General features: G+C 37.7%; 3 protein-coding genes across 3 annotated transcripts; 1 reads left to right on the forward strand and 2 right to left on the reverse strand.

Annotated features, from left to right (window-relative positions):
• Positions 1-1,689: 1,689 nt before the first annotated feature.
• Positions 1,690-6,386, forward strand: LOC103443847 (MLO-like protein 3). Its single transcript, XM_008382746.4, has 14 exons — positions 1,690-2,008; positions 2,111-2,168; positions 2,269-2,549; positions 2,631-2,747; positions 2,845-2,905; positions 4,018-4,106; positions 4,208-4,282; positions 4,367-4,505; positions 4,849-4,889; positions 4,975-5,148; positions 5,229-5,264; positions 5,443-5,510; positions 5,632-5,692; positions 5,798-6,386. Exons 1-14 carry the CDS (start codon positions 1,886-1,888, stop codon positions 6,113-6,115), a joined length of 1,641 nt encoding a protein of 546 aa, XP_008380968.2. The 5' UTR covers positions 1,690-1,885; the 3' UTR covers positions 6,116-6,386.
• A 3,613-nt stretch (positions 6,387-9,999) lies between these two features.
• LOC139189849 (uncharacterized) lies at positions 10,000-10,644 on the reverse strand. Its single transcript, XM_070809092.1, has 2 exons — positions 10,408-10,644; positions 10,000-10,344 (listed from the first exon to the last, which is right to left on the reverse strand). The coding sequence occupies exons 1-2, from the start codon at positions 10,642-10,644 to the stop codon at positions 10,000-10,002; spliced, it is 582 nt and encodes a 193-aa protein (XP_070665193.1).
• Positions 10,645-13,085: 2,441 nt separating this feature from the next.
• LOC114819996 (uncharacterized) lies at positions 13,086-13,916 on the reverse strand. The gene has a single exon (XM_029089830.2). The coding sequence runs from the start codon at positions 13,914-13,916 to the stop codon at positions 13,086-13,088; it is 831 nt and encodes a 276-aa protein (XP_028945663.2).
• Positions 13,917-14,591: the final 675 nt, after the last annotated feature.

Here is a 14,591-nt window from a genome sequence, read left to right on the forward strand (position 1 = left end):
GTTGCATAAAAGACAAATGAGGGAAGGGGAACATCATCTCTTGAATAGATTCAACTGCGTCACCAAGGCATCCCTTAACCTTCTCCGTAAGAAATTTCTAATTTTGGGAGGAGCGTTAATGTCCCATATGCACTTCCACACCGAGGGATCAGTTGTTCTGGAGGAAGAGGGCCTTCGAGATCTTCGTTGTTGGGCTCTAGCATGTAATCACCAGTACCCAAACTTAATGGAGTACTCACCCCATTTATCAACTGGCCAAATCAACCTATCATTGTGCTTGGGATTTCCCACCTAAGTCAAGGAGATGGCCGCACACTCCACCTCAGGGATAATTCCGCCAATGGAGTACAACTTCCTGTCACGAGAATCCGGCTGAATAATGGAGGAGACCCGTTGATTTGCATCCACGGAAACTCCAGGAATAGGAGTGGGGTGACCACTAGTCAAGGAGAGAAAAATAAATTTGACCTTAAATATGCATTTTTCACATTAGAGTAGAACTTATATTTACATCTCCTGTATCTTGAGGAATAAAGTTCTGAATCAGTCATATAACAAAACAATATTCAACTTATATGTGGGAGTTTTGCTCCAAATATCACCAAGGTTTTATGTGATAAAATTCAACACTTAGTAATAGTGGTTTAAGTTTGGACAATATCAATGATGTTGGTGGTGGATTAAGTTGCGTTGACTTCAATGAATGAATGAAGATAGAGCTCTCGAAAAGTTGCGTTAGCTTCGGCATCATGAATTAACTAGTTCCTGTTGTGCGAATTGGTTTCATGTGTGACCCAGACCACTCTTGAAGGGACGTGTTAGAGAATGAAGTCTAACACTGAGCATATAAGAAAATTATATGCAGGTTGTATGTGGGAGTTCTCACTCCTAATATTATATAGGTTTTTATGATAAAACTCAACACCTAATAATAAGTGATTAAGTTGAGACAATATTATCAACTATATAAAATGAGATGTAAATGTACTTTTTTGCCTCTCAAAAGTCAAATCTACCATAGAAGAAGTTTAAAAAGAAAACAGATGTGTAATCATTAATCAGAAGTTTGAAAAGTTTTTATTGGCGTCACAAGTTTTATTAAAATAAAAGTCAAATCTACCATAGAAGAAGCTTAAAAAGAAAACAGATGTGTAATCGTTAATCAAAAGTTTGAAAAGGTTTTATGGGCGTCACAATTTTTATTAAAATAATAATTGTCTAATACGATGGTAAGAATTGACTGTTGTTTGTAAAGTCATAAACTCAAATTGTCAAATGGTGGTCATGGGAAAGGAAAAAAGGACTTGGATCGAGCTCAAGAAGAGGATGCTCCTGATCAAAGGTCCTGGACCGTTGGATGAAAATTCAACCGTTACAAAAGGAGAGTTCCTTTAAATTATAATAATTATAACCGTTGGATTTTCATTCAACAGTCAAAATCCTTTGATCATGATGCTCCTTAGGCTCAGGAGAGGATCCAAGGCCAGGAAAAAAAAGGCGGCATCAAAAACTAATGTGATGATGACAATTACAGTATACAAATGTATAAAGTAAATCAAATTCTTTGAAATTTCCCTTTTCATTTACATATATTTGACGTTTGACGTTAACCCAAATTATGTAGACTTTTTCTTAATAATCAATGTTTAATCTTTCATTATATATAGCTGAAATTTGCATAGCATGTTATGGGAAATGAATCCTAGTGTGGAGAGAAAACAATTTCCAATTCTCAAAACTTCGTTCCAAAAAGTCTGAGTTCTTCCTGTCACATTCATCGGGAAATTCTGTGCCATAATTTTTTGAAGAAAATAGGACACAAGAAGAACAAATATCACATAAAGCTCAAAACGGAGAAGAAGAAGAGGAGATATTAAAGGCAGTCATGGCAGGAGACTCCAAAGGCGCCTCTCTGGAATACACTCCGACATGGGCACTCGCCACCATTTGCTTCGTCTTCATCTTCACCTCCCTTTTCATCGAGCACTCCATCCATCTCCTTGTCAAGGTAAGCTTTTCTTTCTTTTGAATTCACAGTCTAAAGCCTAAGATGTCACGAGAATTTTTTAAAAATGAATTCTGACGTTAGGACACATCTAATTTGGTGCAGTTTCTCAAAAGGCACAGGAAAACCGCCTTGATGGACGCGGTGGAGAAGCTCAAATCAGGTGCAATAGTCAAGTCAAATGAATTATTCTTTAACTATTTGATTCTGATTGTATTGGCTTATTGGCTTAAAGTTTAGTTGGCTGGTTTGTTGTTGTGCAGAGTTGATGCTTATGGGATTTGTGTCACTTTTGCTGGCAATAACCCAAAATTCGATATCTAAAATCTGTATATCTGCAAAGGCGGGAAACATCATGCTTCCATGTCGCAGAAATGAGACAACCAAAGAAGAAGAAGATGTCGAGAAATTTGTGATTGTGAATAAGATTGTGACAAACTTTTCGACCGGCGCAAATAGTTTGTATGATGAAATACTAAGTCAAATATCAGCGCATAGGCGACTTGCAGAGGAGGATGCAGATGCTACAGGTTCTTGCGGCGAGGTAATGCATTAATAGTTCTGAACATGTAGTTAATCGGGTTAATTTGGGTGCTTTGTTATTAATTCGGACGAAATTTTGCAGGGAAAAGTACCTTTCATGACGAAAGATGCTCTTCATCAGCTTCACATACTTATTTTTGCGCTGGCGGTTATGCATATTGTGTATAGTGTTCTTACCATGGGTTTGGGGAGGGCCAAGGTACGTTTGTTTCAAGATTGTTCTAAGCTTTATCAATGCGATTAATTATGATTAAGCAAGAATTATCCTAAATGCTTTAATTTTCAATTTTGTATAGATGAGGCGCTGGGAAGCTTGGGAGCAAGAAACTCGAACAATGGAGTACCAAGTTGAGAATGGTAAGTCTCATTCTAAGATATTAACTAATAACGCGGTTAAGGCGATTGATAATGCAGTCTTTCAATTGGAAATGAGAACAGCATGTCTCGTAGAGATATGACCATATAATGCGATCACTAAATATGCATAGTTTGATAAGAAAAAATTGTCGAGAAAAGATGAGTTCAATTCCTCAAAAGGCACATTATAGTTTATCAAAGCACTGTTCATGATCAATGTGAGGCTAAACCCACATCTCTACTTTTTAATATAAATAATATCGTTTGTTCAATTAAAAAAAAAAAAACACTGTCCATGACCTTATTCATAACTAGAAGGAGAAAAGTTTGACCAAAATAATAACCAAAAAGGAGAAAAAGGGAATTTGATCATAGATTCTAAACATGCTTTTATTGATTTTTGTACGTATTATTTTTTTCTTTTTGTCTGGTATGTGTGCTGACTTGACTCTAAAACATTGACGTCTTCCAAAGACTGCTATGTTTACATTTAAATCCGCTAAAAATATCTCAAATATGTTAGTGCTTTTGGTCGTTAGCACGTTGTGGACATAAAGATGTGATTTATTTTATCTTTTTGAGACTTTTTCTTATGCTAAGCCACCTGTTAAAGGAAAGTTCTTCCAAATTTGTTGCGTTTTCTTTTGTATTAGAGCGTTATATGTGTATATCTGTATGGCAGTAGATCTCTGACTTGCTGGTTCCGAAAAAATCATTAATTTAACCTTCGTGAGCTTTCGAAGACGTTGGAAGGGAATTTTGCTTTTTCATGAAGGTTTTCAAACATAAAAGTCAGAAGATGACTGAAAATATTCCAACGACTATGCAGCCAATATAGACCGTATACAGTGAAACCAATTTACGCTTTTGTGTTTCACTGTTTAATCCTATGGGATTTACCACAAGTAAAAGAAGGTAACAAAAGAAACCTAGCTTTATTTTTTGGTCAGGGTTTAGTATTTAGGGTTTAAGGTTTACGGTGGCTAAGCACTTCTACTTATCGTTTAGTCATGAGCATTGCTCTCCAAATTGAATATTTTATAGTTTCATCGGCCTATATTTTTAGTTACACCTTTGAGTTGCTCCTTGCTGACATGTTAGCATGTATGCAGATCCCAACCGGTTCAGGATTACCAGGCAAACAACATTTGGAAGAAGGCACATGAATTCTAGTTCAGAAACGTCATTGAATCTGTGGATGGTGAGTGCTTTTACTAGTTTAATCCTATGTATAACAACACAACAAAGAATAGTACACTTCTAATTATTTGGTTTTGGATTATAATTGTGAATATGGCGCAGAGATGTTTTTTGAGGCAATTCCATAACTCAGTGGCAAAAGTTGACTACATCACCATGAGACATGGCTTCATAGCGGTAACTTAATGAAGATCAAGTCCAATTTACTAACTGTTTTGATGGAATTAATTGAGTTTCTTGCTAATGAACAACTTTCTCCAGGCTCATTTGCCAAGTAGGCAAAGCTTTGATTTCCAAAAATACATACAGCGATCTTTGGAGGAAGATTTCAAGATCATGGTTGCAATCAGCCCTTTAATGTGGTTTGCAGTAGCAATTCTCATGCTCCTCGACGTGTATGGTAATAATTCTTCATCTATCTACTCCATTTCAAGAATGTCAAGGTTTTCTTATGAAAATCTTTTCAATTGTTGCTCATATGACATCTGTGAATTCACATGTTATCAATCAAGCATCCATGCAAACAAAAAGTGGGTCAACTGAGTGCTATGTTAGAAAAAAAAGAAAAAAAAGAAAAAAGTTAACTTGATAGTTAGACTGTAGGAGGGGCCAAGAGGATTCATCACTTAGTTGTTTATGTCAATTTTCAAAGTGTAATTGACTCTTAATTCTAAACTATTCGTGTTGTGATTGAGATTATTGAGAAGTGTTATCCTCATGGCATTTGTTTGAACCCTTACCAGGTTGGTATGTATATCTCTGGCTTTCCTATGTTCCACTCTTGGTAAGTGCAGTGCTGTTTGTATATATGTATGTAGTACATAAGTTCTTATGTGTTCCAAATACAATAATAATTGGATTTTTTGTAGGTCGTTCTGGTTCTAGGAACCAAACTTGAGTATATCGTAGCAAAAATGGCTCTTCAAATTAAAGACCAGAACAGTGTGATCGTTGGAACACCCCTTGTGCGAGTAAACGACGATCTCTTCTGGTTCAGGAAACCTAGATTTGTCTTGGTGCTGCTACATTATACTCTATTTTTGGTAAATGCCCTCACAACTTTCCTAAGATTTCATTGTGTAAACATTAATTGAACTGATTTTACTTTCTTTGGACCTTGTAGAATGCATTTGAGCTGGCCTTCTTCATTTGGGTTACAGTGAGTTTTCTTTCCCATATATATCCTCCATAGTCCACAGAAATTTTGCATTCTTTTTGTATAAATAGAAGAGGATTGGGCAAAGTTAGCTCCTCGCTCTACAGAAGTTCAACATTTGAAATTTGAAATTTGTGACAAAACAAATATATTTGTGCTTTAATTCTCTCCTTGCTATTAGATCCAATTCGGGTTCACATCGTGCTACCACGAGCACACTGTGGTCATTATCACGAGGATTTCCTTAGCGTAAGACTGCCGAAATTATTTTCATTTTGATCAGATCATAATTTTAAAATTGTTATGAATTAATAATCACATATGCCTTGTTTGGAGTAGTGATTGCATATTAATTCCTTCGATTTTTCAGGGTGGCTACTCAAGTCCTCTGCAGCTACATCACTCTTCCTCTCTATGCACTTGTCACACAGGTGAAGTATATTGGTCTGAAGTACTGTTCTTAGCTATATCCTTAAGGATCCAAAAACCTAATTTGTTCAAATCTGAAGTACTTCTGTTTATATATATGAACACAGATGGGTTCACAGTTCAAGGGTAAGATTATGGAAGATAACATGGCAGACATTTTAAAGCAATGGCATGCTGAGGTGAGGAATAGAAGGAGAAGGGAACAACAAACTCCGCAATCAGCAAGAACATCTTTCTCCACAGATTGGAGCTCCGTGAGGAATAGCCTTTCAGAAATGCCTTCTTATATAAGAAGGATTTTCAAACCAGATGAACCAGCTGAAAACAGTGTCCAGTTGTCTAACAGAGGGAATGTACAAGACGAGATAGTAGAACAAGAGGGAAGCTCAAGGGGTTATAGAAGAAATGGAGATTATGGGGCTTAAGTAGAATCAGAAAGCTATAATTAGTATATACAGAAAATTACAGGGAAATACACGTCAATCATCATAGTATAGGGAAGAGACTTCTCCTATTGCTTGTAAATTGAAAAACCATTACCATGTTTAGTTTCTAGTATTGAATTGGATAGGATGACTCATTGGCAACAAGGTATGTTGTCAAATTTAGTGAGTTATCCAATGCGAACCAATCATAGGGATCAAACTTCGTCTAACTTTAATTTACACTATATCTCTATACAAAGTGGTTTAGGAACTTGAATTATTCTTTAGTTAACTTGACGACCAATTCATTTGGAATGCACTAATTAATCCAAGGTTTCAACCTAAACAAGTCTACACGGCGATGGATATTTCCAAGTGTCAAGGGATTGAGGCCAAGTTAATGAGAAATGAACCACAAAATTCAAAACCTCAATCTTATACATGTATTGAACAAGTAACTGAATGTTGGTCTGTAAACAATTAATATGATCGAGATATGAATTTGTAGTGGTTATATTCTTTTTGTTGTTTGTGCAAATCTTCTTCCGAATCAAAGAATTAGTTACTGAAGTATATTACTCATGTATATGCCTCTTGCAACTCTTTGTTTCATAAATAAAATTTCGCTACCGTTTCAGTTTAAAAAGAAATACGGATGCGCACCGAGAGAATGACCTTAATAAACAAATCCTGTCAACTAGTGCAACGATGGATTAAAATCAGTTTCCAATCGTAAATATGATTCCAAGTTTCCAACCCTCTAATTTATCTATTATGAATGTTGGCCATTAATCTATTAGCGCCTAAAAATATTTAGTGGTTTGAACGGATCTAAACCACTAAATATATATGATGTCATGCACAACTGACAAATCCAATTCTAGAGGCTAATACTAGTTATTTATTTTATTGTTTGGGTTTGGCCTTGTCCATTTGAGTTACGATTTCTTAAGTTTTGTTCTTTATAAATATAGCTTGTTGTTTATTATATGAAACAAGTTAGTTATAATGTAGTCCATCAAGTTGTGTAACCCTCTCGGCAAAGTTGTAGAGGTTTTTTTTTGTTCGTTTAATAAAATAATATTCGTAGTTTATCTTGTCTGTCGTACTCTAATTTTCAACGAACCAACATATGCACCTCACCCAAGTCTGCATCCGCGACTCTCCGCATCGTACCGTCTACATCTCACTACCACAGCCTGCTCACAATTTGACAAACTGCACCGCCGCGCCTGAGGCATCAAACTCACCACCACACCCACCATTTGTTGACACACCTCTGCTGCTGTTGCGCTTGTTTTTCGTGATTTGAAAGGGCCTCTGGACTAGGAGGAAGGAAAGAAAGAGGGGGGAAAATGATAAAAATAGGGATTAAATGTAAATGTACCAACCGGGGAGACTGGCCCATCGCTTAGCAAGTAGGGTCAGTTTAGCTTAATGAAATGGAGTTTTTCCAACAAGAGGCACACATTAGCTAAACCTTGGGAAGAGGCATACACAAGGTCAACATGGATTTGCTAGTGAACCAACCATGATTTCTATCAAAAGAAAGAATGATTGGGAATCGGCATGGCCCGAACCCCTAATTTGGCTTTAAAGGCCCACGCAAAGGTTTTGAGTTGCATACGGAGTTTGTTGTTGCTCATTATAATGATCGCTTGAGTGCTTGGACTGGTGACCGCTCGAGTAACGTTGTGTATGTGGTGAATTGGATTTTTCTTTTATTCTAAAGTTTGCAATTGGCATTGGGGAACTTTGCACTAGCATTGGCATTGACATTAAGATTGGAATTGGAATCGGAATCATGGATTGGCATTGACATGTGCATTGGAATCTTGCACTAGTATTGGCATTTGAATATTGCATTGGCATTGGCATTGTAACCTTACACTAGCATTGAAATCTTGCACTTGCACCGATGAAATTTCGTTTTTGGATTGGCATCAGAAGTTAGCATAATAAAGCTAGCATTCACATCTGCTTGTTGGCAAACTCTTATTTTATTCTTTGGGTTTGTGTCTAATCTATCTAAATTAGAGTTTCTTAGGTTTTGTTATATATAAATATAGCCTGTAATTTAGTATGAGAAGCAAGCCAATCACAATATAGTCCATTCGAGTTGTGTAGCCATCTTAGCAAAGTTGTAGAGTTTCTGTTTAGTAAAATAGTACTCATAGTTTGTCTTTCTTTTGTTTGTAGTGCTATGACTTTCAACTAATATTAATCTTCAACCTGATTATTGTAGGGACATTTAAATTCACAGCTTATGAGTTCAATTTTCTCATATAAAACTGATAGAGTTTCTTTCTATTCGCGTGAAAACAAACATTGTTGGTTTGCCTAGTAGTTTTCTTTCTCAGTTGGTATAGGCTTCACACTTTGTCCTTCGAAGAGGCTCAATGAGTCCTTTAGTTCGTAGATTATCAGGCGCATCACAGCTGACTTTTGCCAACAGAAAGATATGTTATATTTAAGTAGAATACATAAATCAATATTTGCACAAAAGTAATAAAACTTCTTTTACAAAGGATTGTGGCGGTGTTTACCTCAAGTTAGCTTCTTTTTAACGCCTTACATGTTAAGGACTTCAATTGTTTCTTGATATTAAACAAGAAACGACTGAGATGGGGTTACACATGACTGGTTATTTCAAGCACACCATTTCAGTCATTCACTACAGAAAGTAAGGACAGTAAGTAACTGAAATTGATATTAACTTAATATTGCTGAATATCACAAAACAAACAAAGCATATACATATGTGAACTTGGAACAATCGTTTACACTCTTATCTGAGTGGATGTGAGACCGTTGGATTGGGTTAAAGATGCTTCCTTGTAAAGGGTTACAACTAAAGAGACTAACTGTCTTAAGGCTGGTAAATTCATACCAAGCAAGAAATATGGTAGCAAAGCAAATTCTAAATAGTCTTAGAGTCTAAAGGAAGGTTTCCTAAAGTTCCAAGGTCTTGGTTTCAAATGGTCTTTTGGTAAGGCAAAATGAATGAAAGGCAGAGAGCTTTTGGTTTGAAAGTTTTGTTGAATTATTTGAGTGTCCTTTACTTTGAATCTTTCACTTGTATTATAGACCCTTTACCTTTCATCTCTTACATCAATGCTTTCTATGTTTTCATTTGAAGCTGATCTAGGATTACTTTCCTTTGAGTAATATACCAATAGGAAAGTAATCCAAAATATTTGAATGGTGAATGAAGAGTAGCATAACCAAAACAATAGTTTTGCCTAAATCTATGATGACCTTCCCTTAAAAAAAAAAAAAAAAACCAAAGTATTTTGCATTTAATGCTCTTTGCAGTCGAGAAAGAAAACTTAAATTTTGATACATTTGACAATTCAAAAACAATATGAGATGTACTATTCATTTATAGTAAATTAAAAGCCCAAGTTTTATTTCATTATGATTCACCTTATTAGATTAAACTAAGGCCCAATAATATTTTTAGTGTAAACGCTTCCACACCGAAATTCTCATCTTACGAGACTGATGATATTTGCCACTCAAAAATTCTAAACACGGCGCGAGTTCAAGTCCTATTGGTTTTTTAATCTAACATTTAGTCTAATAAATTTATCGTTAAATAAACAAAATTATCTCTACGCCTTCAAGTGTTTGACATACATGTCTACGAATCTTAGAAGCTACATGAACAGATCTGCCATGATCCCATTTCGTCCATTATCTATTTAACAATTAGTTTGGAGTCTTTGAACGGCAGTTTGTGACATATTAACTCATTTGTTTTCTCTCTTTACTCTCTCTCTCTCTGTGTTTTTTTTTTCAATGAATAACTTTTATTAAATACGAATCGAAATGTTAACATCAGAAGCCAAAGTGTTAAACAACCACTAAGGCTCCAACTCATCTCAAGAATGTACACTCCCCACATGCGTGACATAAGATGCCACAAGATGCGCAACCTCATTACAAGCACGAGGAGTGTAAAGAAACTTAATAGAACATAAATGTTGCTTAATAGTAGTAATATCCCACAAAATAGCTTCCAAAGTTGCATCAGGTTGTAGCTTCCCATGAATCATAGCAACAAGGATCTTAGAGTCAGTTTCCAAAAGAACAGAGCCAAAACCCCGTTCCACTGCAGCCATTACCGCCATCCTCAATGCTTCTGCTTCCGCCATGATGCTTGAATCACAGAGAACCTTCCTCACACCACTCGCACCTTTAAAAATCCCGACGAAATCTCTAGCTACCTACCCATAACCACCCACACCATCATGACTACACCAAGCATCATCGCAATTTATTTTAATTACTCCAAATGGTGGCTTAATCCACCCATTCGAGATCGTCCCACACCCAGACTGCCCAGGGACCTTGCACGGCAGGAGCTCTTCATCACTTTCCACAATCTCCTCCCATTGTTGCCGAAATAGATGCATTGCAACCGTTGGGTCAATCACAATCTTCTCAAACACCACATTATTACGACACTTCCATATTCTCCATAAACCACATACCACCCAACACATAAGCGCACAAGCATCCTCCATCTTACCATACTTATCACACAACCAAACTCAACACTGCATAAATTCATCTCCCCCAACCGTAGTTGCATCCAATTGGAGCGGAGATCCAAACCAAAAGACACAAGCGAAGGAGCATTTAAAAAAAATATGTACATGGGTTTCCTCTTCACAATCACAAAATGGGCAGCTAGTACTCAACCGAATCCCTCTCCGTTGCAAGTTGGTACAAACAAGCAATATATTCCGACATCCTCTCCGTACAAAATGACGGAGCTTCGGAGGCACCTTCAAACTCCACAGATTCCTCCATATCGAAGCCATATTATCAACCCTACTAGACTACCTTACTCATTGCCGACCAAGTTCACCATTCCTATCCATTTCCTGGGCTACCAAATATCCAGATTTCACTGAATAAATTCCATTTTGAGTGTAGTGCCAAGACGATCAGAACACCCAAACTGGCTTAACGACATACTCAAAATAATTTGTGCTTCATCAACACTAAAACACCTCTCAATGATCTCACGTTTCCATGTTCCATCAGTAGACACCATATCGGTAACCAACTTAGGCATTTCCGGATGTCGTGAAATAGGTCGAAAGGTTCTTGGAATAGGTAACCAAGGATCCTCAACAACCTAAATAGTCCTCCCATTACCAAGCCTCCAGCGCAAACCAGCCTTCAATATTTTCCTCCCTTGTAAAATTCTCTTCCATCCCCATGAAGTTCCTCGTCCCATTGATGCTTCAAGAAATGATGAATTAGGATAATACTTAGCCTTAAAAACTCTAGCCAACATAGATTCCAGATTGTATACCAGGCGCCACCCCACCTTGGCCAACATTGCTAAATTAAAATCAATTATCTCTTTAAAGCCCAAACCTCTAGTAACCTTACTATTCGCCACTTTCTTCCACGCAAGCCAATGAACACCCTTTTTCGTCTTCTGATCCCTCCACCGAAATCGTGCTATTACCTGCTCAATTTCCCTTGCCAATTGAATAGGCAATTGAAAACAAGACATAGTATAAATAGGTAAAGCCGCAACAACGCTCTTAATAAACACCTCCGTACCGGCTACCGACAAAAACTACTCCGCCCAACCATTGATTCTTGCATCCAGTTTATTTCTTACCTCTTCAAATACTTTTTTCTTTGAAGCCCCAAAATCAGATTGTATACCTAAATATTTCCTAAAACCTTCCTTATGCGTAATCTCCAGAACTTGTGATAATTGAGCTTTCAACCCCGGAGAACAACCCACACTGAAATGGACAGAACTCTTATCCAAATTAATAAATTGGCCAGAACCCACAATATACCGATGTAGCCAACATTTAATATTATATGCCTCGAACTCCATAGCTCGACCAAATAACATGGAGTCATCGGCAAAAAAAACATGGGATATGAGCTCAGCAACATATGTGACAGATATACCCCGAAGACGTCCTACCCGCTCTTCATAATGAAGTAATGATGAAAAACCCTTTGCACAGATGAGGAATAGAAACAGTGATAGCGGATCCCCTTGTCTAATCCCTTTACGAGGTGTGATATATCTCATAGCCTCACTATTAACAACCACACTATATGACACAGTTTTCACACATTCCATCACCCATTGGCAGAACACATCATCAAAGCCTAATTTATGCATCATCGTAATAAGGAAAGACCATTCAACCCTATCATAGGCTTTTGCCATATCCAGTTTCATCGCCATATAATTAACATCCTCCTCATTCTTATGTTGCATAGAATGGAGAAGTTCGTGAACCACCAGGACATTATCATTAATTTGCCTTCCATCCACAAACGTCGATTGATTCTGACTAATCACCTTAGGAAGAACTCTTTTTAATCGATTAGTCAAAACTTTAGAAATGAGCTTATAGACCATATTACAAAGTGAAATTGGTCTAAACTGAGACATTTTCGTTGGATTCTCTACTTTGGGAATAAGCACAATATTAGTATGGTTCAAATCTTGTAACATACGATGAGAGCAAAAGAAAGATTTCACCATACCTAACACCACACCTCCAACTGTCTCCCAATGATGCTGAAAGAAACCCGCATTAAAACCATCTGGACCTGGTGATTTTGTAGGGTGCATCTGATATAAGGCATTTTCAATTTCCATATCACTCATAGTGCCAATCAACAGATTATTTTCCGTAATCCCCACCTTACACGGCACACACTATAAAATCTCTATATTCTCTGCATGCCAATCCGAGGAAAATAAGTTTTGAAAATAATCTACAGCAATGCCATGTAAACGGTTTTTGTCCATGCACCAAGTCCCATCCACATCTTCTAAGCCTCTAATAGCATTCCGTCTTCTACGTTTCATGGTTTGTGTATGAAAAAAATGGGTATTTTTATCACCTTTGCGTAACCATTGAACACGAGACTTCGTACGCCAAAAAACTTCTTCCCTTCGAATAGCTCTTCAAAGCTCTTCTTCCAAACTTTGAATACGGTGTCCGTCGAACACCCGTTGTTGATATGCTGCTCGGAGAACCTCCTTCAATCGACATATTTCTTTTTGCTCATTTCGACCCTCATTTTTACGCCACAACACCAACCTATGGGTAACCTTCCGTAGCATGTGCACCAAATTCTGTGCAGAATACCCACCAACCACTTCCCCACAACATGCACGGACTATATCAGCACACTTTTTATCATGGTTCCATTTTGGGTCATACATAAACCTTGTCTTACGCTGGGACTGCTCCACTTCCATTGATAACACTAACATCGTATGATCCGACCCCTCCAAAATCACATGCTTCACCACTGTTTGTTGATAACATTGAACCCATTCATGGGTAGCAAAAACACGATCAAGTCTTTCCTGGATAAAACCGTCCTCCTGCCTATTGCTCCACGTAAATGGGTATTCTACAAACCCTAAATCTAATAGCCGTGCTTGAGTCACAAAGGATCGAAAACACCTCATACTCGCAACAGTGCGCTCGTTACCTCCCTTATTTTCTGAGTCCAATAATAAGTCATTCAAATCGCCCATTACCATGCATGGCTCAAAATAGGACAAAACACGGTCTTGTACCGGCCCTAATTGCGTTGCCCTCATATGCTCATCCGTACTCGCATAAACAATCACTAAACGCCATTTGCAAAGTCGTACTGTATCCTGAATCAAGACCTCAATGAAGAAATCCCCATACTTCACCAAAACCACATCATTTGCATCATTCCAAAACACACACATACCACCAGCACGTCCTCTAGGTTCAACAGCATGCATGCATGCCATACCGAGCCTCTGCTTCAAATAACTGTACTGTTAACTATTATTTTTAGTTTATAAAAGAACCATAACCTCAGGGGAGTGAAGCCAATTTTTCTCCAAGATATTATCAACTGTCAAGTCTTCCCTTGATACCCTAACAGTTCCAACATATAAACTTCATTGCGATCGCGGAGACCCCTCGTAGGTGGCCCCCGCTTGGTCACAATCAGACTTTTGAATTTTGTTCACCCGTATCTCACATTCGCCAAACTCCTTAATCTCACACCTATCATTCTCCCGAGTCCTTTTCATTCCTCCCATCGAAACTGCTTCAATGATAAGAAGTAGATTGACTGGATCCGAATCCTGTGATATCAGCACTACCCTCACACCCATATCATGACCAACAGTGCCAGGATCCTTATCAATAACCTCCTTATGAACTTTCACAGATGGTATATTAAGGTCAAAGTTCCTACGTGGCTTCATGACCTCAGTACTTTCCCCAATGGCCTCAATCCCATCCGGGTGGCTCAATAATTCAATAGTCCCAGCTTCAGGTGCAATGGCTCCTCCTCGACCTATAAGCCCTACATCAAAGGCCAGTTATTGTTCCAACCGTTACCTTTCCTTCTCCTCTTGTTCCACAACATATTTCTGACGGACCTCCTCATCAATGATACAGTTAGAATGCCACCC

This window comes from Malus domestica, chromosome 12 (genome assembly GCF_042453785.1).
Source record: "Malus domestica chromosome 12, GDT2T_hap1".
NCBI classification, from domain to species: Eukaryota; Viridiplantae; Streptophyta; class Magnoliopsida; order Rosales; family Rosaceae; genus Malus; species Malus domestica.

Excerpts from the sequence above, each read along its gene's own strand:
- LOC103443847 (XM_008382746.4), top strand. The coding sequence starts at position 1,886 with ATGGCAGGAGACTCCAAAGGCGCCTCTCTGGAATACACTCCGACATGG. Across the intron at positions 4,890-4,974 it reads TTTCCTATGTTCCACTCTTG|GTCGTTCTGGTTCTAGGAAC; the intron begins GTAAGTGCAGTG and ends GATTTTTTGTAG. Across the intron at positions 5,265-5,442 it reads CCTTCTTCATTTGGGTTACA|ATCCAATTCGGGTTCACATC; the intron begins GTGAGTTTTCTT and ends CCTTGCTATTAG.
- LOC139189849 (XM_070809092.1), bottom strand. The coding sequence starts at position 10,644 with ATGGAGGATGCTTGTGCGCTTATGTGTTGGGTGGTATGTGGTTTATGG. Across the intron at positions 10,345-10,407 it reads GGATTAAGCCACCATTTGGA|GTAGCTAGAGATTTCGTCGG; the intron begins GTAATTAAAATA and ends GGTTATGGGTAG.
- LOC114819996 (XM_029089830.2), bottom strand. The coding sequence starts at position 13,916 with ATGGCATGCATGCATGCTGTTGAACCTAGAGGACGTGCTGGTGGTATG.